The 26378-nt window shown below is 44.2% G+C and overlaps 1 protein-coding gene across 5 annotated transcripts in view; it reads left to right on the top strand.

Annotated features, from left to right (window-relative positions):
* The window catches only part of LOC110976613 (adenosine receptor A1-like), a 41527-nt gene extending 15561 nt beyond the window's left edge, over positions 1–25966 (top strand). For 2 of the 5 annotated variants that reach the window (XM_022230053.2, XM_087141012.1), the window contains exon 3: positions 6002–10191. In XM_022230053.2, coding sequence (XP_022085745.1) covers positions 7303–8394 — 1092 coding nt within the window. In that variant the 5' untranslated portion in view covers positions 6002–7302 and the 3' untranslated portion in view covers positions 8395–10191. Of the gene's footprint in view, positions 1–837; positions 4195–6001; positions 10192–14445; positions 14602–15027 lie in introns of those variants that run through there. The other 3 variants (XR_015426369.1, XR_015426368.1, XM_022230051.2) reach the window with 3 other exon arrangements.
* The last annotated feature ends 412 nt before the right edge of the window (positions 25967–26378 follow it).

Here is a 26378-nt window from a genome sequence, read left to right as displayed (position 1 = left end):
AGCTCCGCGGACGCTATCCCCATCTTGCCTTCTGTAGAAACAGCATACGGTATGAAATTGCGCATGGTAAGACAGCCTTCTTCGGGGCCCGCAGCGCGCGTGAGATGCACACTTTGAGGGGGAAGCTGGCTCGAATTTCCCCCTTCCCACAAACACTCAACATGGCATAGAAACGGGGTCCGCGGTGACGCGGTGGATTGAACTCCGCAACCCGATATTACCCCTTTACCGAATATTTCCTCGAAGAAACAGCCCCGTGCCGACCCGAGGGGCGATCTCTTGTCTGTTGCCGCTACATTTTCATCCGAATTTGTATTAGGGCTGTGAAATACAAGACCTCGGGTACTGTAAATAACACTGTTCAGGGACAAAGAAAAACATTTATGTAACTCGGTCCTCAAAGGCGGACCGTAAAACGTAGCGTGAGTTTTTGCGCTCAAATGACGAGCTCCACGTCAAATCTTTGATCTTCAGGTATAGGTCAGATATCCAAGACTATTGTGTCCAATTCTCTCGTCAACTGAGGGCAAAATCCGTCCGATGATGAGAGTAGACTCTGGGACAAATTGATAGTATCGACTGTCGAACAATTCATTCGAACTGAGGCGGAAACTTTTTCCGACAAGCCAGACAGCATGGTGGAGATCGTGCCCTTGGTTTTGTGTATAGAGATGTCTAAAAAGATAGGTTGGGGGAAGTCACCCACCAACGATTTCCCCACAAGCTTCCTGTAAATTATTGTAGCCAAGTCATTGTCCTGCTCGTGAAGTCATTTAACACGTCGTAATTTGCATGGTCCATACATTTTTATACCTTTTCTGACATGTTTTGTCGATGATGTGATCTATCATAATGGTATTTTGCCAAATAGGTGTGATACCTATACTTATATTTCCATCATAATATGCTTGTGTGTCTAATTATTTAACACGGGTAAAATTAAAACTGACGGTTTTTGGTTTTTACACAGAAAGTCCCAGATAAAGTTTTTTTGTATTTTGTAAAAAAAAATTGTTTATGCCAATAAGTTAAATTTGTTTAAGTCAAGACGGAAGTCATGTCTTCTCCTGTCAAGTCATGTCACTCGAGTGTCATTTTTCCCAGTCAAGATTAAAGTAACAAAAATTGTTAGTCGAGTCCGATTCGGGTCCGGGTCAACAAAACTGTCCTCAGGTAGTGCCGAGTCTGTGCGCCTTCAATTCAGTTAGCGAGAGGTGGTAAATGAATTATAATTCAAAGTTTGGTGACAATTCGCACGGTTTCTAGGCACGTTTATCGGCTTTACACGAAGGTGTCAGACGATGGTATCAGACAAGGCAGGCTGTTGCTTGGTGGCAAAAGCTGTTGCCATGAGGGTACCCAATGGTGAAGGCCGTTGAGTGGTGGCAAACGTCTATTGAAATGCGCTCCCTGTTGCGCATTATAATGCAGGCACCGTTCACGCGCGGCATCCAAACTTGGACCTCGAAACCGATTTTGCAGTTACCCAAAACAGGTAAAGCCAGCATTGATTGAGAGGAGCGGTTTCTGGTTGAAGAACATCTCAAGAGGCTGAATAAACAGTCAGGAATCTTCTGCCACTTTCCTTCTGCCGTATGTTTGACTTTGCATTGGTTTGTGCTCAGAAAGGGCCGAGTTCCCTCTCTATAAGTCAGAGAATATGCATGTCAGACGAGAGTGCGGACGGTTGTCCGGGCTCGCGACTCAGGTTGACTAGGGTGTGTGTTTTGGTTTTAACTTGTTTAGCTCTGGGATGACAACGACGATCGAAATAGTGAGTTGCTCGAGCTGTCTCTGGTGTTATTAAGATAGTTGCACGCTAAGGGAACGTCTTGTGGCTGAGTGTCTTTTGAAATGAGCACCTTGAACCATTTGACCTAAAATGTGTGTATACGTAAACTTATGCTGTTAATTATATCCGTGGATATTGGAACCATTTTGTCCTACTGCTTGATTCTTCCATTTGCATTAGCTGTGTCTTGTGACGCAATTTTCACATTTATCAAAATGCTTCACAGAAAGAAAATAGCACGCGCACTCCACCCCAAAAAAACAAGAGCCACGTGTCGACCTTCATGCATAAGTAACTGGTGGCGTAAAATCGCAACGCCGTTACCTTACGATTGACATTCTAGACGGGTGTATGTCTTTCGACAGATTCACGATTCAGTGGTTGTGCGTGCGATGATTATAATTATTGTGCAGCCTATTTGGCCCATGTGGCGGCGCTATTTCCACGCTGTTAGACTGCATTTACACGGTCTGGTGGTTGTCGGGGGCTGATGACTCGCGTGCACGGTATTATTACTTCGCAAGGGAAAAACGTCGCGCCATCATGCTGGCATGCGGTGTCATTTTTATTGAAATGCAAGCGGAGCTGGCGAATGCCCGAAACATTTCTCAGTCCTGGCCACGTGTATCTGGAGCACCTGAAGTCATGTCGTTGGAGGAATGGAACACCGTATGAAAACAACTTTGTTTAGGCCTACGCTACGGTGGACCCACTGAGCTGATGAAATCGGTTCCTGCAGTAGTGTTCTTTCTGTGAATGTCTACAACGGAAGTCTCTCGTCACTTGCATTCAGTACATGTAGTCCAAGTCTCCAATCTAGCTAAAAGCGGCCGTTAACAAAGCTGCCCAGCGGGGCTACTAGTCATGCGCTCTTCAAGTTCAAGGGCACACCTTCATAATAACCCCAGGCGGTGTGTGTGACAGTCCGTGCGTGCTAACTTCCTACCCGTGCGGCTGATCGTTGGTGGGATTGCTACGCCAGCTGGTTTCATTCAGCAGGGTGGTTCGGTGGATGTGGCACATACATGTGTAAAGTGGCATGGCATACGGCTAGGTCCTCGCTCAATCCTCGCGTAAAGATGCAAGCGACAACCTTGTTGGTTTGTCATTCGTCAGATCCGTGCGACTAGACTGTTGAAACCTCGTTTCATCTGGGTCTTGTCCCCCATTCATTTCAACCATAGAGGATCGTCAATCCCTCCACAGCTCTTGGAGTACATCCTGCGGGCCGATGGGCTCCTCCTGTCGCGGAAGCTGGACGGTCACCTACAAAAACAAAGGAGCTTTCTGAAGGGTTCAAGTGGTGGGTACGTGCCTTGCGTGAGAACTAATGGGCTGTTATGCCCCGTCCGTCGTCACTTTCATTCATCAGTCGAACAGTTTCATTTGCCATGGAGACGACCTGCAACTAGTTTTCGGGTTCGGAATGTACCAGTGCCTTTGCGTCTCTGTACATACAAGAAACCCTTAGACTGGAAGAACGTCGACACCACACTTCTGGCCGTGAATTGGACTGTATAGTGCAACGTTGAACGATTATTTTGCCAGCGGCTAAACAATTGCGTGTCTGATTGATAATTGAGAGAAATCGCTCTGAACAAACACAATCCTATTATCAACTTATGTACAACAGCTGCTCTCATACGAAAGACGACGGTGTAGTTTTCTGCGCGTAAATCGACCGGTACTAGGAAAGCCTGTCCCGTTGCGGGCGAATTCACTGCTAAAGCGAGCGTGTGAAAACCTGCAACTCGCCCATAAATGCAACCGTACATTGTGGAACAATTCATACGGACTCTTGGTGGTCGGCCCAACGTTGCCTCACTATCAGAAATTTGGTGAAGCTCACTGGAGTTTTCTACGTTATCCCTAACTCCACCAGCAGTGTTTATCGCTGACGCCATGGTACAAAGTGCAGTTTAATTGATGAAGTCCCAGGCTCCGTTTTTCATTCCTGGGACCTGGAGCGGTGCTCGAGCTCACGTTGGCTTTTGAACTGCTTGAGGGGTCCAGGAGCACTCTTTTTTTTACCCGAACACAGTGGATCTCGACACCTTTCATCAAACGGCTCACCGGCGACATTTGAAGCGCGCTGAGCCAGATGCTTAGCCAATTTGCCTGGTGATCTACAGACAGCAGAGAGTATCACCCTGACCCACAGAAGGATATACATGGGACACATTCGTAACAGATGGAATTTTGTTTTTAGCACCGACCAAGGCAGATCGGTTCCGGAGTCACCGTGTCTTCTAAAAAGTGTCCCGACCTCATTGATTTTTTGGGAGGGCACTTATAGAGAACACAGAGCGCCCGCCGTAAAACTACTCTCTGTACCCCATCCAGGGAACCATTAAGCCAGAGAAGCGGAAGGAAGATGTGCTTTAAACATGGAATTACTATTTGTGAGTATTCCCTTAAGACAAACGGTGGTGTTATTGCTGAAAGGGAAAGTAGAACGGTCTATGTTATTCCAACCGTTTGGCTCTTTAATTCCATGGGCACTTCAAGGACATTTCCTTTTTCTGAAGACCAACCAGGAAATAATTTTTTTGCGGAGATTGAATTCATGCTCAGTGCTATTGTTCGTGTTTTAGAAAACCCCCAGTTTTGTTTCATGGTTTATATGCAGGGTGTATAGTTTTGATAGAAGCGAAGATATCGAGGTGTGCATAGTCCCTTTGGATATGAACGTATATGTGTAGCAATATACATATATTATCTGCAGGATTCTATAATTATGCCTAATCCCCTACTGGGCCAAACCTGTTGGAAACCAGTGATGTGTAAAGAACTATATAATTTATAGCAGGCTGCGACGTGTCTGCGACTGTGGTTTGTTTGGTGTGTCTGTACATGCACTTTGATGTCTCAACTGAATCAAAAAGATTAACAGAGGTGCTTTCCGAAACCACGCCTCACCTCGACTTTTTAATCATAATCTACAGTATTCTTCGTTCATGATTGAATCAAGTGACCGAACATTGACCAATGATACCGTGGACCCCCCCACCCCCGAAACAGTACACGGTTGCATGTTAAACACTGTGTTATGGACCGATAACAGTTTTTGGTGGATTTCCTGTATGAAAGAGCATTGGGTGGCTGGGGGTGCCATGCATATCTGCACGGCGAAAAATGAAGCCAAAAATCTGATACAAACAGAGAGGCCAACATTGTGGCCTTTCTCATTGCTCCTCCTTCCAAAAGCTTCTAAAAAGCCCCCAAATGTAGCCTCACCCCTCAAAAAGGACTGGAGAGATACGTGAGAAAACTTCCAAATCCCTCCACTCAAAAAAAAAAAAAACAACAACAACAAACCAGTGTGTCCTACCTCTGAAAAATTAGTTCTGGATCTGCCCTTGTTCCAACATTGTCGAGAATTTGACCAGAATACAGAAAAACGTGCATAAGAATATTACCGCTAGGTGGGAAACATTCGCCAATCGTCGCCGTTACGCATGACGGTTTGATTCTTCGCACCCTCCCCCCCAACTCAACATGTACGCGATCCATCCATCTAATCAAAATTAATTTCCAGTCCAGTAATTTGTTCCTCAGCAATGATTGATTTGGGCCAAACTGGCGACTAATCTGTCGAACAAAACGAAAATGACAGTCGACACGCTGAGTCTCCTTTATTGGCCTTTAAAAAAAATAATAAATAGCTTCGTTGGCGTCTGATAAGTCTGACAAAATGAAGTGGGGGATCCGCTGCCGCGTCAGACTATTCTTCTCGAAATCTCATTCGGACAAGAATAGGTCTCACCTCTTACAGCCAAATCCCTTGCTGATGAAATGGCGCAAGAGGTGGAGGCATGATATTGTTGACAACATAAACTGAATGATGAACGACTCCTACTAGATCCACAGCGTGGTTGTTTTCATGATGTGAAATCTTGAAATGTTGATCCATTAAGTTTCTCAGTTAATAATAGGAACTCTGTGCATTACATAAGTTCAGGAAGAGGCAATAAAATTGGAGGACAACGGCAGGCGTTTTAGGTATCTCATCCGAACATGCATCTTACGGCCAGCATCCTGAAACACATAATGCAGAGAAGGAAAACAGCCTTAAGTAAAGTGCAATTTGTGGCAAGAAACAAATGCTGCCTTTTACTGTGCGTACCGATTAATTTCAGACGTGGGCGGTTTTATTCGTGGCTATTTCAAGATTTGTGTGAGTAAACTTGTTCACCTTCCGCTTTACAGGATAACCAAGACGTGGTTCTTCGGTTTCGAGAGGGACAGTGCTGATGACACTAGCTGAAGGAAACTTCCAACGCTGCTGGGGTTCTTTCGCGAGGGATGCCGGACATCTTTCTGTCCTAATCGGCTTGAACTTTCTTTCTTTTTCTTGGAGGATTTCAGACAAGACAGGAATCACATTTCGCCGCTTGTTTTTCGATGATGAGCAAAATGGCCGAAAATCGCCAGGATTCGCAAAACCACCTGTATGACCGCCCGTACAATATTCGAGTTCAGCTCAAGGATTGTGTATTTGCAGAAGGATAGTTCTTCAGATATGATCTTCTAGTATAGGCGGATTTCAGTGGCGGTGGGAGTACTTTTATTGGATGGATGGATGGGACTTAGTAATTTCCCTCGTAATAGCACTGCTCAAGGGAATTGAATTTGTTGATGTCTTTTGTTCCCAGGGACACCGTGTCCCTGTAAAGGAAGTTATTAAGTCAACGTGCGCACGGATGACAAATGAAAATAGCACCCCGGGAATTACCTCTAATGGCGGTTGGATCGATATTGAGGGCGTGGCCCTCACCCTGAGGTCAGGCGTCACACGGTGCTAGGATACAAAGTTCATCTCTCGTTTGCGGAGCCAGTTGTGTGCAAGGGAATGGGTACTTCTGATCGTCAATGGTGGAAGAGGCAAGACTGACTGTGTGAAATTTATTACTCAATAGAGAGCAAGTAAACAGGGGGTGTTTGCGTTTTCACTCGCAGTATACGTACGTGTGCCGGCTGTTTTTTTTTCGTTTTTTGTGGTTTTTTTTTTTGCAGGCAAGCCTGGCGGCGCGTTTCGCGCCTCGTCTCAAAGAGCAACGGATCGGCGGAATCAGCAGAAACGTGACACATATCCGCAGATGCATTTGCATGGTCGTAACGCTTGATGTTGCAGAGGATTGAATTTGACATTTTACCGATGCGGTTTTAAAATGCAGATGCCCGCAAGGCCGGTTTATCTCATTGAGGAAAGGGATGACCGTTTCTTGCACGTTGGATTAGTGTAAGCTCCGTTTGATTTGTGGCGAATGAATTCGAATGCGTCTTCAGAAGTCAGATGCGGCTACAGGACGGCTTAAGCAAGGTTTCTGTTACCACGTTTTCAGGGAACTATTTTACATCTGATATGAGGACATCTTTGCGAATTCAAGATAAGGCTCTTTTGATCGTTGGACCTCGTCTTTGTTAATAACTGAAAATTCCTGCACACTTCTTGTCAGCCTTGTTAAGGGTCGGCAGTTTTGTGTCCAATCGCTGGTGGATATCCCACCATGGGCAACCAGGTTTATGTCACCGCCGGCTTGGCTGCAGAGATCCCCATTGCTGTGGCTGCAGCGCTGGGCAATGCACTGGTGTGCTGGGCTGTGTACTATAACAGGCGTCTTCGGAACGTTACCAACTACTTCATTGTGTCCCTCGCGATTGCAGACCTTCTGGTGGGCCTGTTAGCGATTCCCTTTGCGCTGTTGACCAACGCAGGTGAACCCCGCAACAGTTTCCACCTGTGCCTCTTCATGAATTCCTTTGTGGTGACGCTGACGCAGAGCTCCATCCTAAGCCTCCTCGCCATCGCTCTGGACCGGTACTTTGCCGTGGTGTCCCCGCTGAGGTACAAGCGCGTGGCCACTGCCCGACGGGCCACGGTGGTCATTCTCTTCACCTGGCTGCTGGCGTTCGTCATCGGCATGATACCGGTGTTCGGCTGGAACCTCGGCCAGCCGGAGCGGGAGGACTACAAGTGCGTCTTCACCGAGGTCATCGACATTAGGTACATGGTGTATTTCAACTTTCTGGGCTGCGTGCTGCCGCCTCTGTTGATCATGCTTTTCGTCTACGTCCGGATTTTCCGCGTGGTGAGGAAACAGTTGGCCGCCATTTCACGGACCATGGTGGCGAGTAACGATGAGATGAATCGCCAACTTTCAGCACTGGCCGTGAAAGAGGGACGGGCAGCCAAGCTACTCGCCATCGTTATCATCCTGTTTGCCGTCTCTTGGTTACCGCTTCACATCATCAATACTATTAGTCTTTATACAAAAGTAGAGTACACCATCCTCCTCATAGCAATTATTCTCTCTCATTCCAACTCTGCCATGAACCCCATAGTCTACACCTTCAGTAACCGCGAATTCAGGCGCACTTTCTACCGACTCATATTCAAGGTCATCCTACGAGGCGTCGTTACAATCAAGAGATGCGAACCGGACAACCGTATGGACGAATTCACGGGAGGCTACACCAGCGCGACTCAGTTTCACCAAGTCCGCAATGGCGTTAGTTCAAGAGACACGCCCAGGGGCACACCCCTCCCACTCAAGAAATTGGACGCTAAGGACCCCAAAGGAGCCGATCACTGTCTCTGATTGACGCTGACTGCGCCAGTACCATTTTGGGGTGTTATGTCAATGTGTTGCTGTTTTACAAGAATGTTTTAACTTCCATTCATGTCATGGGTTGTGAATGATGATTGGAAAGAAGCACGTGGTTCTCATTTGGGCGATGCAAAAGAAAAATCACTGTTAAGCATAAATTGTGGTTTCCAAATGGGTTAAATTACACACGTTGTGGCATTTTTATGGTATCATTTCTTCGACTCGAAACTTTGGCCAGAATGCACTTTTACTTGCGGGTGAAAGTATTAAAGTTTCATTCTGGCTGTGAAGAAAATTCATTCGAAAACGATAATCACAAAGTGCTGGGAGTTACAGTGCATTTAATAATGAAGGATCGACAAAGTTTCGGCTGACGGGTTTTCTGCACCTGTGCGCTGGTATTACAGGTTTTTTGACAGACGAAGGTTTTGAAGGAAAATAATTGTCATGTGGAAGTAGATTGTTGAAGAGCTGCCTCCGCGGTTCGTTTCCATACAGGTTTGCAAGCAACAACGTGGACGGGTTATGAAAGGGCACAGGAAATTGTCTTTAAAGAAAATTACTGAGAAATCACAGAGGATGCTACAGCCAAAGTAATAACCTATTTCTCCTATTTGTAATTTTGTTTTGAAATGAGCTCAATTCGGCTACGTAATGTGCCAGACATTTTGCTTCGACCAGCAACGCGTTTTGAAACAAACTCTCTGAAATTACTGTGCCAAATTAGTGTACCATTCCAGTAGCATTGTACAGAGAATGAAAGGATTTTAAGAACTTGTCTTATTGCCAAACACGTAGATCAAGGTATTCACCCCATGTACCAGTGATCTGTGATTTGATTTTGAGGTTTATAGTGTACTATCGGGCTGTCGAAAAAAATGTGTTACTGCAGACGCATCAAAAAAGCAATTTCGTGCCCAACCACCACTGAATCAAAACGAGAGTGAACAGAAGAATATTTTACACGGTTTTCAATTTTTGAGGCTTCCTTCTCCACTCCATGCGTCCTTGAAGTTTGTCTAGCGCAAAGGGTTCGGAGGTTTAAACGTTGTCTCGGTAGCCACACTACTTTGCAGTGTAGTACTTAGAGGCTGAATCTTTTTTTTTTCTTTTTTCTCTCAAAAATGCGTTCGTTAAGTGTTGTAATAATACAAGACAATTTCAATAAATTACTTTGCTTCTTTGTCATTCCATCTTTAAGATTTTTCACTGTTCATAAGCATAAATGCTGTTGAGACCTAGTCTACTAAAAAAAACACAAGAATTTCTCAGGAAAGTTCAGTGTAGTTGCAGTGCACTAAAATGCTATTTCGGGCCTACGTGTAGAATTTGATCACACTGTACACGAGAAGTTTAAATAAATGCCATTGCTCAATTTTGGACGAGCAAACCGCAATTCTGCATAGCCGAACTTTGTCAGATTAAGACTCACGCGAACTAAAAGTTGAAACTGTCTTTTCAATCACGGATGACTCGAGGTCATTGAGGAATAGGTGAGAAATTGCGCTCTCGACATTCGCCTTTTTTTTCCAAAATCGAAGCGCTCGCTGAGTCCAGACACTTTCATCGGCACAAATGTGTGGCGCATTCAGCAACAAACATGGAAAGCACATAATTCTTGGGAGAAAGGAGTTACTTCCGTAAATGTGTTCTGCCACTGTCAACAATTGATGCGAAATGTAGAGCAAAAGTGTCCTGTTTAAAGCACACCATCCTCTGTGCAATGAATTTATATATGTGTTGCATTAAAGGAGTGCATTCCAAGGTCCGTTTTGTGCCCAAGGTCGACTTGTGTGAGCATCATTCTATTTCTATTTGCCTGAAAAGAGTGTCCGTCCTTGTAACATCCTCTCATATCTTTGAAAGGAACGTCAATTTTATCGCTATATTGCCAAAGATTGTCAGTAGAATTGTCTCGGTTTTTTTTTTTGAGGGCTGAGGTCTGGATGCTGTCGCTTGGGTGTTTTAATGCCGGGTTATCATAAGGCTCATATTGCAGCCTTGGCAAGTGTCACACAAAATGCTCTTGGAGATGTGTATGAAATCGGGTCGTCGCTATTGGAAGTTGATGGCTTGCGGCGAGCAGAAAATTTGATGAAGCTATGTTGGCCACCGGAGTGACGGGGTAAATATTATAAGTGAGTCAGGCTAATTAGTCTGTTGGTTCCAAATGCCAGGAAGCTGCTGTTCTCTTGTTCACGACTCTCCCCTTTTGTGAAGTGACCTATATTTCACTCCCGTCTTTTCGTGGCTTCCTAGCCACCCGTGTGTAACACTGAATTTGGGTCGTCCATTTTTAACAATGTTGGGCTTTTTCGGGCTTTACTTTGAACACGCTTTGACTGCTAATTTCCATTACCTAATTCTGGTTGCGATTCAGTATTCATTTTTAAGTGAATAGAAGGAAGAGCCAGAATTTACAGGTTTTACCGAGGGCCCAAGTAGCTCAGAATTGACTCTCAAAAAAATGAAAACGACAGCCAGATATATAAATTTGATTAACGTTTGTTAAAATTTGTTATGGTTTGGTTTTGAGCGTTATACGGCATCGTGGTAAAGTGAACCTACGATGAACAGATGTCGTAATGCGTTGGCACAGGCTTAAAAACATGACTATTTGGAACATTTACTGTGATGCAGACAATCTCAAACACATGAGGGTGGCCGCGTGCACGTAACAGAGTTAAGGGCTATCGGTTGACAAGGTACCTCCGTTAATCATTTCCCATGATGTTTCACGGTTCGTGCAAACACTCAGGCAAATATATACCACTGTGTCCTCCTTTGTCCTTTTTTCATCCCAGTTATGTTTTCCTTGGTATCATTACGTATGTGAGCCCGAGATACGGGGATCATCGACTGTATTGCCAGACTTTCGCGAGGCGCTATACGGGGAAGAACCTCCAGTAGGCCCCGCGGCGCGCGATAACCAGCGCCTCACCCCGCAAGGGGTTTTACTTGTCGCCAGCGAAGTAAGAAAATTGCGGCCTATCGACGGTATTGCCTCGATCCCAAAGCGGCCGGTGAAGAAGCTGAATGTGTCTGCGCGGAGCTTGATTGATATTATATTCTGGTACGTTGGGCACACATGTAAACACCGTCTGTTGTTGGACTTGATCTGGGACGTTTTCCATAAAGATGAAACTCCTCAGTTTAAGAAAAAAAAAGCTGCCTGATTGATTCACCGCGTAGAAACGAGCTAACCTGAACCCTATTAATTAATTAAAATACTCCCAAAACAGCCATACACTGAAAGGACCTTTAATCCACGCTTCTAATAATGGGATTACATTCACTGTGAAAAGCATTCCCTAGGTATGACAAAGGACTTTTGACGGGAATAACCATTTTACATTAAATTGATAAGGGCGTCTGCCGACACTGCTCATGCGTTTGTTATTAGGTCGAGTTGAGTTGATAAAATCAGCCGCACGCGCTGCAACCGGACGTTTTCGACACGAAAGCCTAAGGGAGCAGCCGGCGTGCGCTCAAAATTTCAGAATTTTCGCCAATCCAGATCGAAAACGGAAACCGAGTCAAAAACAAACATCCGAGCAAAAAAAAAATCGAATAAGCAAAAACGGTCGAATTTATGCCGTCGTTTTCCACCTGTCATTAACATTGCTTTTCACAGTAAGCGTGTAGGCCTAATAATTAACTATCTTACAGGACCGTTGTGACCTGTGTTGGATTTCTTTATAATATATTTCATTGCTGTCCTGGCTGTCAGTCTCAGTTGGGGTAGCTTGTTGCTTGGCAACTGAATTTGGCAAGTGAATTTGTTAAGTAGCTTTGTGACAATTAGACCCGACTCTATGTTCTACGATATGGTCTTAAAAGCCGTTTTAAGAAACTGTGAGACCCTCACGACTCAAGCCAAATTTGCTCTGCTCCCTGAAAACAGGGTTGTTGTTGTTTTGTCTTGCTTTTCACTCGTTTTCTTATACTGATTCAATGTGCAGCTAAATTGTTCCAGTCCTTGGAACCTTTTTCGCGCCACAGTTCTCTTCCACATTTCCCCCCAATTTCTTCCCCCTTGGAAAGTAAATCTGTCAGGCCGTCAAAGTAGAGGTCAGGAAATAGGTGGCCTTAATTTAAAAAAAAAGAGATAAAGCTTTGCTCAGTAAAAGTGCCAAATTAGCAAGACGATTCTAAGAACAAAAATTAATGCATGCGTAAAAAAGCCTGCATAAGTTGAAAGCAGCTATGATAATGATACATGCACATCACTCCAGAGTTATTTCTTTCCCCTTGTTTCTGAAGTCCCTGTGGTGGAATAGTATGACAGCATCTGTCCAATCTTCAATAAATCCTTTCTCCATGGTGCCCTTTTCGATACCACATCCGCTAGCTGTCATCATGGAGACAGCGTTTGTGCTGCCGTCGCCGACCGCTGCCTTCATATTAATCAGCGCGTTGAGTAGAACGCAAAGTAACTCGTGTTTACAGAACAGTGCACTGTTAGCCAGGGGGTCGTAATTCTGGTGATAATGAGAAAGCCAAAAAAAACCCGCCAAAATCACCAATGTAACTTCCATTTTGCAATTAAGACGTAGAGTTGAAAAGTAAACAACTTTAGTCGGTAGATGGGAAAGTCGTTCGTTTTAGATTCCTGACAGCCAGAATCTATTATTTTAAATTTAAGGTTAGCACCCAGGCCATAGTCGCTGAAGTTAGGGGGGTTACTGCTCAAAAGCACCCCTGCAGGTTTGTAAAAACATACCGGTCTATCGTGTAAACACGATGGCCGAAGACGGCGAACAGTCTATCCAACAATCAAGCTTCACAGGGTCAAACATTTTACTGTTTATTTTCTTCTTAGATCTCTATTTTCACTTGGATGTCAGCAGTGGTCATTGGTCATTCGTTTTCCGTAATAATTACTCAGATCAGTTAGCATTCAATTGGAAAAAAATGCAGTTCAGATGCAATTCTTAATACTGATATCTGTTTCAATTATTCTTAGATGTACAAAGGTGATGTAAAACCATCGTAATGATCCGCAAAGTTGATTTACCGTATGACATAATTTAAAAATACGGTAAATCATTTTGCGCATCATTACGATGGTTTTACATCACCTTTGTACATCTAGAAATAATTAAATAGACCTTGGTATTACGATTTGTGTCTGGAGTGCATTTTTTCATAAATGAAAATACTCAACTTTTTGAGTTGGAAACACCGTGTGAACGCTCCCTTGTTTCTGCATTCCAGTAAGTCTATACAGAACCAAAGTAGGATTACAGGTCTGTATTGGTGGATATTTTTAAGTAATGCTGAGGTTTGGGTTGGGGCGTTTCTCAATAATGTTGAAGTGGAAATGGTGCTGGTTGATTTGATGGGCGAAATGCTCCATGATTGGCTGATGTATTGCTTACAAATTACCGAGTGATTACCGTTTCTGTCTTTGCTCAAGGGTGGATCAAGATTGGGGGGGGACTTCTCGGGGGCAAAAAATTGATTTTGTTTTTCATGTAAACTTTTATGGTCTTTGGGGGGAGGCTACATTTTGGTGCTTTCTACACATTTTTCAAAGGAAAGGAGATGAAATAAACCAAAATAATTGCCCCTCTCTGATTACTCTTAGTCTTTGAAAAAAAAAAGGCCCTCATGAGGAGATGGCCTCTGTTGCCTCCCTGCGTCCGCCCTTGTCTTTGCTTTTACAGTGTCAAAGGTAATACCGTAGCTCGAATTTTAAGGCAGGGATGAGTCAGTTACATCGCAATTAGGATGTCTCTCTGTGTATATGAGACAGACAGAAAGGGAAGTAATTAAACCTGGCAGGTGCTGTTGGTGTGCCGTGGATGCTGGATGTACTTGTGACCCATTAATTTCGCTGTGTCTAGAATAGACAAGACGAACGCGGAATCAAAATTAATACAGTAGGCCCTGCATTAATACCTATCATCCGATCCGTGGATCGTCGATCACATGTCATTGATTGAAATATTTGTTCCATTCGACGAAGCTCGTTGAATAGCACGTCACTTCACTTGACTGGTTCCGGCCTCTCCCATTTCATATATGTCTCATGTCCAGTAAGGAAAAGGAGAACAATGTAGGCACGGAAACCAGTCGAACATTGTACGTTACTACCAGTGGATGGCGATCGAACATGAATCTGTCTGGCAAAATAGCAGACGTTAACACGTGAGTGGGACCTGTTCGTTTTCTAAAGGACGAGGATTTATGCAGGCATTGTAAATAAATAATGAATGTCTCACACTCGTTAAGTGATAAACATAATTTATTCAGTGTCTGAAGAAATGTTCAATTCAAATGGAATATATCATCTGTCACCTCATGAAATTAATCTTACCATTGCACTCCTAAACATTCATTGTTTGTATTATGTGTTTGGGAAAGCGCTCATCAGTGTTAAGCGCGGCACTAACGCGTAGATCGACTACAGACTAGTGGAATTCCAGCTACGAACAAAATTGGAAGGTCCTATTAAACTGTGACGTAAAATAATGCACATGCCTTCTTTTACCGATCTGATGCACGTCCTGACCATCCGAGGATATTCATTGAACCCTTGACCATCCGAGGACTATCCCAGCTGTAGATTTGTTTTAACTACCTGCCATTGTATAGGCTGTAATGTATTTACTCTTGCAGCGTGTGGCCGGCTCTCTTTCTTCCACCCATTTGATGCATGATCTAGCCCTCAGAGGACATCCATTCCACCCTTGACTATCCCAGCTATAGATTTTTTTTGTTAAACCTCTGTAAGCTGCAAAGTATTTAACTCTTAGCTGCTTGTCGCCCTCTTTTAAGCTTATTAGAGGGAATTTTATTTGATGCAAGGACAATTGGAATTCGCTGCGGCGAACAAACGCATTGAACGAAACATTGACAATCACATAAGCAAAGTTTACTTGAACGTTTCGCCGAGAAAACGAACAAAACAGCACGGTCAGACATCAGCATGTGAACTGAGCCGAAAGTGGATTCTCTCTCCTCATGCCTGCTTCATCGGTGGAGGCACGACTGGAAAACCTCCTTTAAACGGATGTAGTCTGATGCTGCATCTTTATCGGCCACTATGGATATAGAGACCATTATTTTAGATCTCCCTCATGTTGTACTTAATTAGACGAGCTGTCCCTCCGGGTCACGGAAGGGAGGGAGTACATTCACTGTGGTTTATTCTCTTGTCATTGTATATTGATGAGAATGGACTACACGATGGGGGTACGTTGTCCGACAACTATTTCATATGTACATTTTGGCCTCCAACGACGCATGGAAAAATGAATTTCCCTCTGTAATTTTACAAAAAAAAGGTCGTATGAGCGCTGGAGAAAGAGACAACAAATACCAAACGTTCCAAAATATAACCTCTAGTCTTTTACTTACAAACGCTGGTGTTTTACCACTCATCACGTCACAAAAGGTGAAAAGGTAACATTTAAATAGTCCGACGTACAAGAAAAAACATTTAAAAGTGGTTTCATCAAATTTGACAAATTTAAGGCACGTAAAATTACGTTTGTTTCCAAAGATTTCAAGGATGGGATGAGTCATATACTGGAAAGGAGTACGAGTTTTGCAAACATAAGTGATGGGTGGTGTTAGGTATACTTTGATTGACCATTTGATTCGGTCTTTTTCACCAACAGCATGCACTTTGCTTTCGGGAATTCGCGTTTTTCTGTTCGTGTGGCTAGCTTTTTGTTATTGGTTGCGTGAGATCCAATGCCGTAGCTAGGATTTTACTGGGGGCACAAAGGGGGCACCAGCATCTTATGGGGGCACCAGCTTTCAGTGGTGTGTTTTTTTGGGGGGGGGCAAGTTTTTGTTAGCCTTGTTCAATATCCATTCATCAGTTTTTTTCCGGGGGGGGAGGCACCTGGGGGCACCAGGAATTTGTGGGGGGCATGTATCCACCAGCCTCCCCCCCTGGCTACGCCACTCGTATAGGATCATACGCATTCCTCCGTTAGGATTGGCTTTTATTTGCGTTTCGTGTAGTAGGCCTATTTTTATTAAGCTTTTATTTCTTGAATAACAGTTCACGAATTCTGTAACTGGATCTTTCGCACAGTAACGTCTTAAAATGTCAGTATGTCAGGGAAAATTAAAAACAGCAGAATGGCTACTTTTTGTGTGTGGAATTTGTCCAACCATATTCGATTTCCCTTGAATTCTCACATCATTTGGCTCCATTTGGCGCGGAATCTGGAGCTGTTGTCGGCATCACTTATGCTGCGTTACTGTCATTGCTTCCTTCCAAATGGTCATATGTCAGGTGTAACAATTCTAAAGATTGTTTCATTCACACCAGGCCTGTAGTACAGTCAGTAAGGTAGCCTCTTTAAGTAGGTTTTAGATAATGGTGCCATGATGTCATCGCAAAGCGTTACCGGTAGGCGTTTTCAAGATGGCCGCACGGAAATTTCCTGGTCACATTTTCGATTCCGCATTCGTTATTAGTCATCGACTGTATTTTAGTTCGAAGTGTATACTTGGCGGATTTGTGAATCCAAAATCCTCATGAATAGCCTAAATTGAAAGTATTTTCAAGCATCACAACGTGGTGTGGAGGCCTCGCACACGCAAGGTGGCCACGCGCTCTTGTACAGATGAGAGCTGGATATCACGTTCATTGCTGATCATCAGCGGATGCTGGGATAATGAAGAACGTCTTGGCGTCATGGCCTGGAATCCTGAAGTAAACTGAAGTAGGCCGTCACAGCTCAGACGTCGAGATGAGCACATAAACGACGGCCGTGTCCGAAACGGGCTTCCAGAGCTACGGCTAGGTCTATTGTCTAGGCGTCTCCACGCATTTCCAATGGAACGAAGACCTAGACCTAGCTCTGGACAAGAGATTCGGATGCAGCCGATGATTTGACGTACGACATTGGTATATTACTCTGCAAACAAGATTAATTTGCCTGGCATTTGAGTTGTTTTAATTCTCTGAACACTATCTATATAATAGGCCTACATAAACAATACGTATCGTGTAAGCGGATGGAAATATGATGGAGTATGAAATCGATAGAGTATAACCAAACGTGAGCAGAAAACCCTTGACTATCTTTTTTCAACTGCGTAGTAGAAAGATACCGCCAGTCAACGGCCGTTGAGTCTTGCAACGCCCGAGGACATTACAGAAAGAGCACGGTGCACTATTCGATATTAAACTGAAGACTCGGTCACCAATAATAAAGCCAGTGTCACGAAAGATTCCACTGGAGAAATAAACTGCGCATTGCCTTCGAGCAACCCGGGCGTTCTCGTCTTTTTTTAAGCACATCCAGTCGTTGCAAGCAGAAGAAGGAAACAGAAATTGCCAATTGACTATATCCATAACGTGAACAAAGAAAAGACTTGGACATTGCTTTGAGTATACACCTTTTCAGAAACCTGTCGCAGATTTTAGTCTGGCGTGAATTGGAGAGGGGAAAGATCACTGCAGATCTCCCACGGCCTCATCATTTTTGCGCCTTGTTGCCGTGTGTTGCTACAACGAAAATGATGAAGGTTGATAGGTACGTCCCGAGGGCAAATGCTGCGCAGTGAATCGTGTTTCCGCGAAGCTCGGTAAATATGCTTTCCTTAATCATTTCCCTCTTCCAGGCTTGTAGTTTGTCCCTTTTTGATTCGGATTACGGGTGTTGACACTCCGTGCTTTGTAGTAAAGCAAAAAGGCGCCCCAGACAGGCAAAGATGCGGGTGCCTCTATAAAATGTCTGTGATGACTTTGCCCTTCTGTCTTTTTTGCTCCATACAGCTGTCATACGAAACCAGAGACAGGCTCACTTCAGTCAATAAGTCCGTATTTCAGTACGTCCAAAGTCCATACCTAATATAAAAATGAACATCACCGACGCTGAGCCAAATTAATATCATTGAAGTCCAAATATCATACTGCATCGTTCTCCTACTCCTGGGAAATATTTTTCGGAGAATCAACGCTATATCCAATTTACATTTTGATGGACAGCAGTCAACGGCAGATGAGCAGAGCGCGGTGTCAAGCCGGAAGGCTGAGGTTTTCAAGGCCCGCTGGGACGTCTGCCCTGCCTGTAGAGAAAGTGATATATCAAAACTTGTCTCGGGAGGGGAACTTGAGCGTGAAGACTTTGGCCTCGATCCGGTCCAATCAGATAAAGTATAACTGTTAGTATTATTTCTCGAAATGCGAAACGTCAAAAGGTCGAAGAGTCGTGCTATGATGCAAAGGCGGGATCCAGTTTCATGGGTTTATCCTTGCGAAGTTATTGGCGAAATGAGTGAGATTCTCGAAGGAAGTGAGAGAAAAAGTAATACGATGCTACACACTTAAGAAGCATTTACTCGTTCTGAGTCTTGAAGACTGGTGAATTCTGGGAAAAGACATGATACTTGCAGTTAGTTTTAGGCGTCGCGCGTCCCATCGCTCTTCGTGTAGCTCTGGAATTGAGTGCTATTTGAGAGGGTATGACGTCATTTCTTTCAGCCCTTACTGGAGAGTACTAATTGACCTATTGCGGTAGAATTACGTCTACGCAGCATGCGAAACTTTGTCCAACAGCATATGATATACAAACTGGTCGCGGGAAGCGCAAAATCTCAAACTAAGCGTTTAAAATGCCTTATCCGGCAGTTCGTAAATGTGACGTTACTTCAGTTTAAACCACGCCCACTGCACCTGCACCGCATATAGAGTTACATGCATTGATCGCCGGAACCATGGAACCGGAAGTTAACGCGCAACTTCAGCGATCGTCCAATGGGGGCCTGCAAACGGTGGCGCGCCCGCCTTTGTGACGAAGTCACTTACGAACCGGATAGGTTGTCAGAGGGACGTGGCTGACTTGCAAACGGCGATGGTCCATTACGAACAACTTAGTCAACGCTAGCGCCCTGCGTGCGTGCATTATGGCAGCAAGTAGTCTGGTTCCCAGACCAAAGATTCCCTGACGACTCTTGATAAAATCTTAGGTCAGGTATCACCCATGGATATAAATAGATCATGACGCAACATGTCAAGGGTCACAAGGGAAGCCCTGGATGGATCCTATACATGCGGGCTGTTAATGCTGACCGTCACTTTGAAACATACACGAAACTCAAAAAATGCGTAGAAAAGAGAAACAATTTGTTGCATGTGCGCTACAGGCATGTGACACGTCCGGAAATACCCGAACATCAACGACGCTATCCGAATGTGGGCGGGAAAAGTTCGGCTATACAGTATCTTTTGAAAAGGGAGATTGTTTGGCCCCAGGAATGGTGAGATTGTCTGAATCTTTGCCAGGATCAATTCCATGTGTTTTTCAGCTTCCATCTGAGAGCAGAAGGACTAAAAGATACGATTGAAAAATTAGTCCTAAGTGCCCGATAAAGTTGAGGTTGCTACTTGAAAGAATGGCTGCAAGCGGACTTCGAAGAATCACTTTTCGGGGGTGATATTGTTTTGTGGGAATAATTAAACTGTGAACCCACAAAAAGTGAAAGATTAGTGACCAGACAATAACCCAAATTGTGTTTCAGAAACATCGGGGATGCTGGTATGCATGTTATTGGCCCTGAACAATGCTGATTTTGCCGTCTACTTTCAATGGGGCTTGAATTATTGGACGAGACCCTGTAATGCTTTGTGCACCTGTAACTGTGACGTACTTACTTCACAAAATTTGTGAAGGGGGTTAGTCCACAGGGTGCTGGGAACAGGCAAGGTTTTAGGTGAACACCAGGAGTTCAGAGACTGTAGACAGAAATTACATGTTTTCATTGTCAAGGGACGAAGAGTGTAAAATACATCGGAAAATAGCTGTGGTCCCTATGTTATTACTACGTGTGTATGATAAGCTCGTCTAATATGCGTACGGATCGTTGTCAGCTTCTTGGTGATTGCAAAGCGTATAGGGCTAGTGTAATACACATTGAACTAAACGGCAACGTTTTAATTATCTACAGAACTGAGTTTATTGAGTTATTATTTCTTACGCTTCTCACGATGGTTCTGTATAAAATTTTGTCTGAAGTTTAAACACTTGTTTGTTTCTTTGACCCGTGCAAAATCGATATTCGGTTGAATCCGACACTGATTTAATCCACTGTGCCAACGGTAACATTCTGCAAGGTCTCTCTGCGGTCGTGCACCTCGACTTCCAGCACCTAAAGCGTGTAATCATGACAAGGGGGATCAATAGCAGGAGACTTCGGTGGAAAAACATGCGCACACATTGTATGATACGGAGCGGAAAATTGAGTCGGGCAAAACCAATACACTAAGTAACACCTGGATCAGCTGCAAGTAGCGCATGACTTCATGGCAATCTAAAAGATTTGATAGTAATTATTGGTGTTTTACTTGGTGTTCATAGAGCATGTTGGGGAAGTTTTTCTGTTTCGAACAAATTGACATTGAAACAAATCCCTATACCAAGTTAAAGGCAACTGGAGCGATGTGGCAGAAACAGTCGGCTTTGATTTAAACATTTCGAACGTAAAAATATTTGCCTCGAGCAGAAGCAACCCTTTGTCGGTTGAAATGAGCCGCGTCGGTCGGGAGTGTTCATATCGTTGCGACTGCAATGTTTACGTTTCTTAGTCGTTCATGGGCCAACGGATGCGCAGTTGTACCAAAAGAGCCTCCGTTGCTAAGGAAACAGCGCCCTCTCTTGGTCCAGCTCGAGGCTCGTAGATCGATACTAAACAGCTTTGATAAGGCTCCGAATTTCTTCACAAAAATGAGAGCCGGTATCTCAGTGAGGATTCATTGTGAGGTGAGTTTCAGCCACAGTCAACACGCAGCTCTGATATTTCTCCTGTCGTAGAAGACTGGCTATCAAATCCCCTCTTAAGCCAACCCTGCCTTCCCCCGGAAAACTGAGCACTAGTAAGAGTTTAACTGCCCAGCTGCAGTACGTAATGGTTGTCCAAATGCCCATGTTGTTCCACACGTCGAATACGTTCCATAGAAACTGTACAGCATTACGAACAAATGCCAGAGATCGGAACACCGGTTTTACAGGTCACGTTTGAATGACTGCTAAATCCATTACCTTTCTGATTCACCACATGAAATTGTCAATGTCTGGAAACTACAGGAATACAAATGTATGATAAATCATGAGGACAGAGGCACCAGTTAGAATAAAAAATCCTCTACTGATGCCTACCAAACTGATCAATATCAAAACGTTTCAAGAAAATATTTGTGCAAGCGCGTCCAAGAAGGTGGCAGTGGAGCTTTAATAACAAGTATAGCTCACCTAAAATGGCCCCTTCTGTGGCATTTTATCCAAACCTCAATTCATTATCCCATAATCGCTAGTAATGATTATCGAGCTGTTCTCCCAGTGGAAAACTCCTAATGAATGCTCTCCCGGCCGACCGCGGGCGGCTGAAGGAAGGCCATTTTAATTCGGATGATGGTCTCTTTAGACAGTGAGGTGAGCTGCGTTTACATGAGTGGCGAGGAATCAATATGATCATGCCAAGTGCTACTGTCACTGACGATTTGCATGCGTACGTCTGCCTGATCGGATACTTTTTGTCTTTTTCAAAGGCCTCTGACTAAGGAAAAAAATCTTTTAGAAATAACAGACAGGTCCTGATTGGGCTGCTATAGGCAACGTGCGAGTATAAGAGCGCGAAGCACGACGAGACGCAATTGTCAAAGTTACCAAGCGGACGACGGAAAGAGTCCCTGTACGATGCACGATACGGTGCGTGAAGTGACGCCATCCTGCAGAAGGCAACGAGTCCCAACGCGACGGACTGACGCAACGGAGGTTTGGTGTCGTGCGTCGCGTTGTACATTTCAATGGAAATTGATCGCACCTATATGTTCAGCATGTCCCGTGCTGAAAGCACATTTTATTTTCTGTATTTCTTGCACGAAAAGAATGACAGTGGTGTGGAAGAGCATGCGATTTATTGTCTTCCAGAGAGCATTAGTAGTGAATGAAATGTGCTCACATCAAGGACTGGGGTTTTCCCATGTTCCATGCCTACGTGTCGTGCACGCGTGAATTAAGTGCTGATCCTTCGTCATCGGCCGAACAAATTCTTGTAGGAGAACTCGAAGAAATGCGCCACCGTACACATTACAAGCAATAATAATTTTTCATTTCAGTTGGCGGAGTTGACTATGCAGGCCAACTATAGACTGCTGCCTGTCCCGGAAGGCCAAACGGTCTGTACAATGTGACTTCTTCTTTGCAATGAGCCCCGAGAGCGACCAAAAGAGGGCGCAATTTTTCCTGGCAACGGAGGTTCCTTTGGTGTGAACTGCACTTCGCTGGTTTATGAACGACTAATAAAAGGCGTGCGTTGCGGTCTTGTAGCTATCAACAAAAATAAAATGAACACTCCCCACCAACATGGCTCTTTTCAACCGATGAGGGGTGCTTTCGCTCAAAGCGGATATCCCCTGAAAGTAAAAGCGAGCTTCCGGAGCCCTCGCACGGCCCGCCTATGGGGATTTTACAGGGGACTACCCTATCATGTTTGAAATTTTGGGGAAGAATAATTCCCAACTGAAACGTTTACCTGTGTTCTAATTGGGTAAACACGAACGACTTATCACCATGCAGCATTGTCGTTCCCAGGTCTCCTTGTTCATGCACGTTTTCTTTCGCTTTAAGCCCTCTCCTGAGAACGAGAACGGATAACCTTGCGCATATTTAATAATTACCTATACAGTCGATGGGTCCTAGATTCAGTCGAGCTGAACTGATGCAGCTCTTGTCAGCGAGGGTAATAGACTTTAGAGTCTTTCGTAAAACGCAGATTATTCCTTAAAGTTCAATTCCTAACAAACTGGGAAATTATAAACCTAATTTGCTCTATTTTATTTCAGCTTTTACCCAAAGATTACGGTAAAATGTAATTTCGTAGCTTTCCATCTGCCTACGAGAACATCGAGTTGCCCTGGTCGTCAGGTATTTTAGATTTTTGGAAGTGAGAAGTCAATTTTTGGCACGATATTTCCCTATCAGGTTAGGCAATTATTGTTCAGTTTCTACAAAGTCATATTCTAAGAAATATTTTACAAGGGCCTTTTCCGAGGTGATTTTTAAAGCCCATTTTTAAAACGAACAACGAAATTAATCTAAAATGTTTGCACGTCATTGTTCCTATCCAAGGTTCCGGAAGCGCGCCATCAGGGGTCAACTTTCAGGCTCTATTTCAGGTGATGAATGTAATGTACAGAGGTTAGATTTTTGGGGTCGTGAAATCGGCAGCACTTGATCCAAACACGAAATCCAACCCGAAGTTCTTTGGTGTTGCCAAGCCATATCGTGTCAAGCGCTTCTGAACTGAGCACTGAAAAATGTGATTTTTACTGCAACAACCTCATTGGGAATCCGTGTGATAATAAACGTATTCATAACTGCAGTGCGGTCAATTTTGTGCTCCTGCCGCTACACATTGGCATTCCTGCTCATCGGTCCTTGCAGATTTCTGAACCATCTCGGCTGCCTGAGGAGTACTGACAACATACCAAGTTTTTCTCCTGGGTGAAGAAAATGGGCATACTGGTGTGAAGATTTGCCCGAAGTTACAACACGCAGCTCCCTTATGCTTTGATCCAGAGTTAAAACACGATCCCTAATGCCATACTAATCCCAAAATAGGACCATTACGAGGGGTGTGTCGTCGTCCTGCGTCAAGGAAAATTCTCCGCCAGGCGGAGGCGCACAAAAAGTACCCCCCTCAGATTCTTTCGAAAAGGAGGGTCTGTTTGGGCCAAAAAATGGTGGGATTGTGCCAGTATGGCCCGGGATCATCTCTGTAGATTCAGGGGCACCCATCTGGGGGCAAAGCAGCCAAAAATGGGATTGAAAATTTGTCAGAAGAGCCCGAGGAACATGAGGGATGTCATTTGAAAATGACCGCTGAGAAGACTTGGGAACATTGACTTTTTTTGGGGGGGGGGTGAGTTTTGTTTTTGGCGGATAATTGAAAAATTCATTGGTTAACCTACTAAAAATTGAAAATCAAATGAAATCTGAAGGACCAAACAACACATTGTTTTTTTTGTTTGAGAGGCCTCAGGGACTTCAGTTGCCTGCCATGGGGCTCCAATTTTGGTTGATTTTACACCATTTTCAATGGAGCTTGAATTGGTTCAGTGCACCCTGTAGGACTTCTGTAGATCTTTGTGGTGCTATATGGATATCAAGCAACACAGCCATGGCAGTCGCAGTGAACAAGGTGCATTTCTCGCAGCGTGTATGTGTAATACCACGCGACTTTGCATTGCAACTGGCAATTCCAAGCCCACAAAAAATAATGTACTTCACAATCATTGAAGCCTTGGGCCATGCACGTTCACAGGAATGTTATCACACTTGTTTGGCATCTCTGTCAGATGGTTTAAACATTTCCTGTAATGCATGCGCGTTGTGAGTCCAGGAAGCGTGCATGAGGAAAACTAAACAGGAAAAGCGTCCAGCCGTGGTAGGCCAACATCAGTTTCGCTCAGAGCTGCACATCATTGATACCGTACCCGCAGCACACGAAACCCTAGAATGTCGCGCGCTCTTGTGGGCTCTACGTTCGACTTCCTTTTCCCGTCTAGGGTCACACGGGCGTCTTGTGAACCTCTAGAAAGCCCCGGCGGGTTCTGACGGAGGAAACGGAGCTAGTTTACTGTTGGTCACAAGGTGGCGAACGTGTCCCGCATTATATGAGGACAGTCGAGAAAATGTCGTTTAGCACTGCAAGCGTTTCCAGTGAAGCGTCCTCCCGGTGGCTTTTATAAATAACGGTCTTGCGGGAAGAGTGGCGGGCGATTTTTTTCCACTGAGGTCCCTATTCAGGGATTAATTCGGACAGAAGAACTTACCAGATTTAGTTCGTTAGCTATGACGCATTTCCTGCTGTGGGGGCGCTATTCCAAACCCTTCCTCTGTCAACGCATGTACATGCACTGATTTTCGCGTAGTGCTCTTGTGTACGTCACATTAACAAGAGGACACAATAAAAAGGGGGCAACGTGGTCTCACTCCCGGGGCAGGTGTATGTCTAAATCCTGGTCTCGGTACCTTATCCCCATTGTCTTGAAACTTGAAGGTCTCGATCTTGGCCATGTATGTTGGTGCCTCAAGCGTATTAAAAGGTGTATTAATCGGCGGGACATTTGAACTTTGCTCCACGAAGTTTAGCCCAGTACCGTTGTGAAACGTCCACAACCTTTCCGGAGTACTTCTCGTTAAAAAGTTAACACGTGTAAAAATGCTGCTGATTTGTAAAACACAAATCATATTTTTAATGGGTATCTGCTAAATGTTTAGTCTAAGTGAGATATGATTGATTAATGTGTAGTCTTGACTTCCTTGTTGTAACCGTTTTTCCAAAGAAAAAAAAGGCTAGTTATCGTGCATGAACACAGAGAATTATCATGCAGCTCGGTTTAGATAATTACAGTAACGGAACCAAGGATCCTCAATACAGGTCAACCTGGCAGAGTCGTTTCCAAGAACGCCTTAATTACTTGTAATGGGATCTGTCCGGAGTATGAAACCTTATCCCGGATTTTTGTTTTTGCGAACAAAACAAACCAGGTTTACTTCGGAAGAAATATAGTTAAAATAAATGTTTATAATTTTTTTTGTGTCATTTCATTACGTTTATTCCTACTTATAACACCATACTACACGGACCTATTTAAATACAACAGAACATGTTGGTTATGAAATTTCGGTCTCTGGTTGGTATTGCCTCTGTATGTGGGCCATTAGACGCGGGAAAACAAACAAACAAGCATGCGAACAAAAGCAGCTAAAGAATCATCACATAACAGTACATATCAAGTAACTTCGGGCATGGACGTCGCCGGAGGGGGGGAGTGGGGGTGCTTCACCCACCATTAGGTAGGTTCTGGTGCCAGTGAGCCAACAAAGAATCACTGGTCGCAATCCGGATCCATGCGAAACAAATGAGCCCTCAGTTGAAACACGCATGACACGAAAGCTTTATAAACCATCTTTATCATCTCAATTCATACTTAAAATCGA

The sequence above is a fragment of the Acanthaster planci genome, linkage group LG09, assembly GCF_054643075.1.
Source record: "Acanthaster planci isolate LZ-2023a linkage group LG09, COTS_SCS, whole genome shotgun sequence".
NCBI classification, from domain to species: domain Eukaryota; kingdom Metazoa; phylum Echinodermata; class Asteroidea; order Valvatida; family Acanthasteridae; genus Acanthaster; species Acanthaster planci.
Note: the sequence above shows the minus strand (reverse complement) of the source record. Positions and strands in the feature narration are given on the sequence as shown.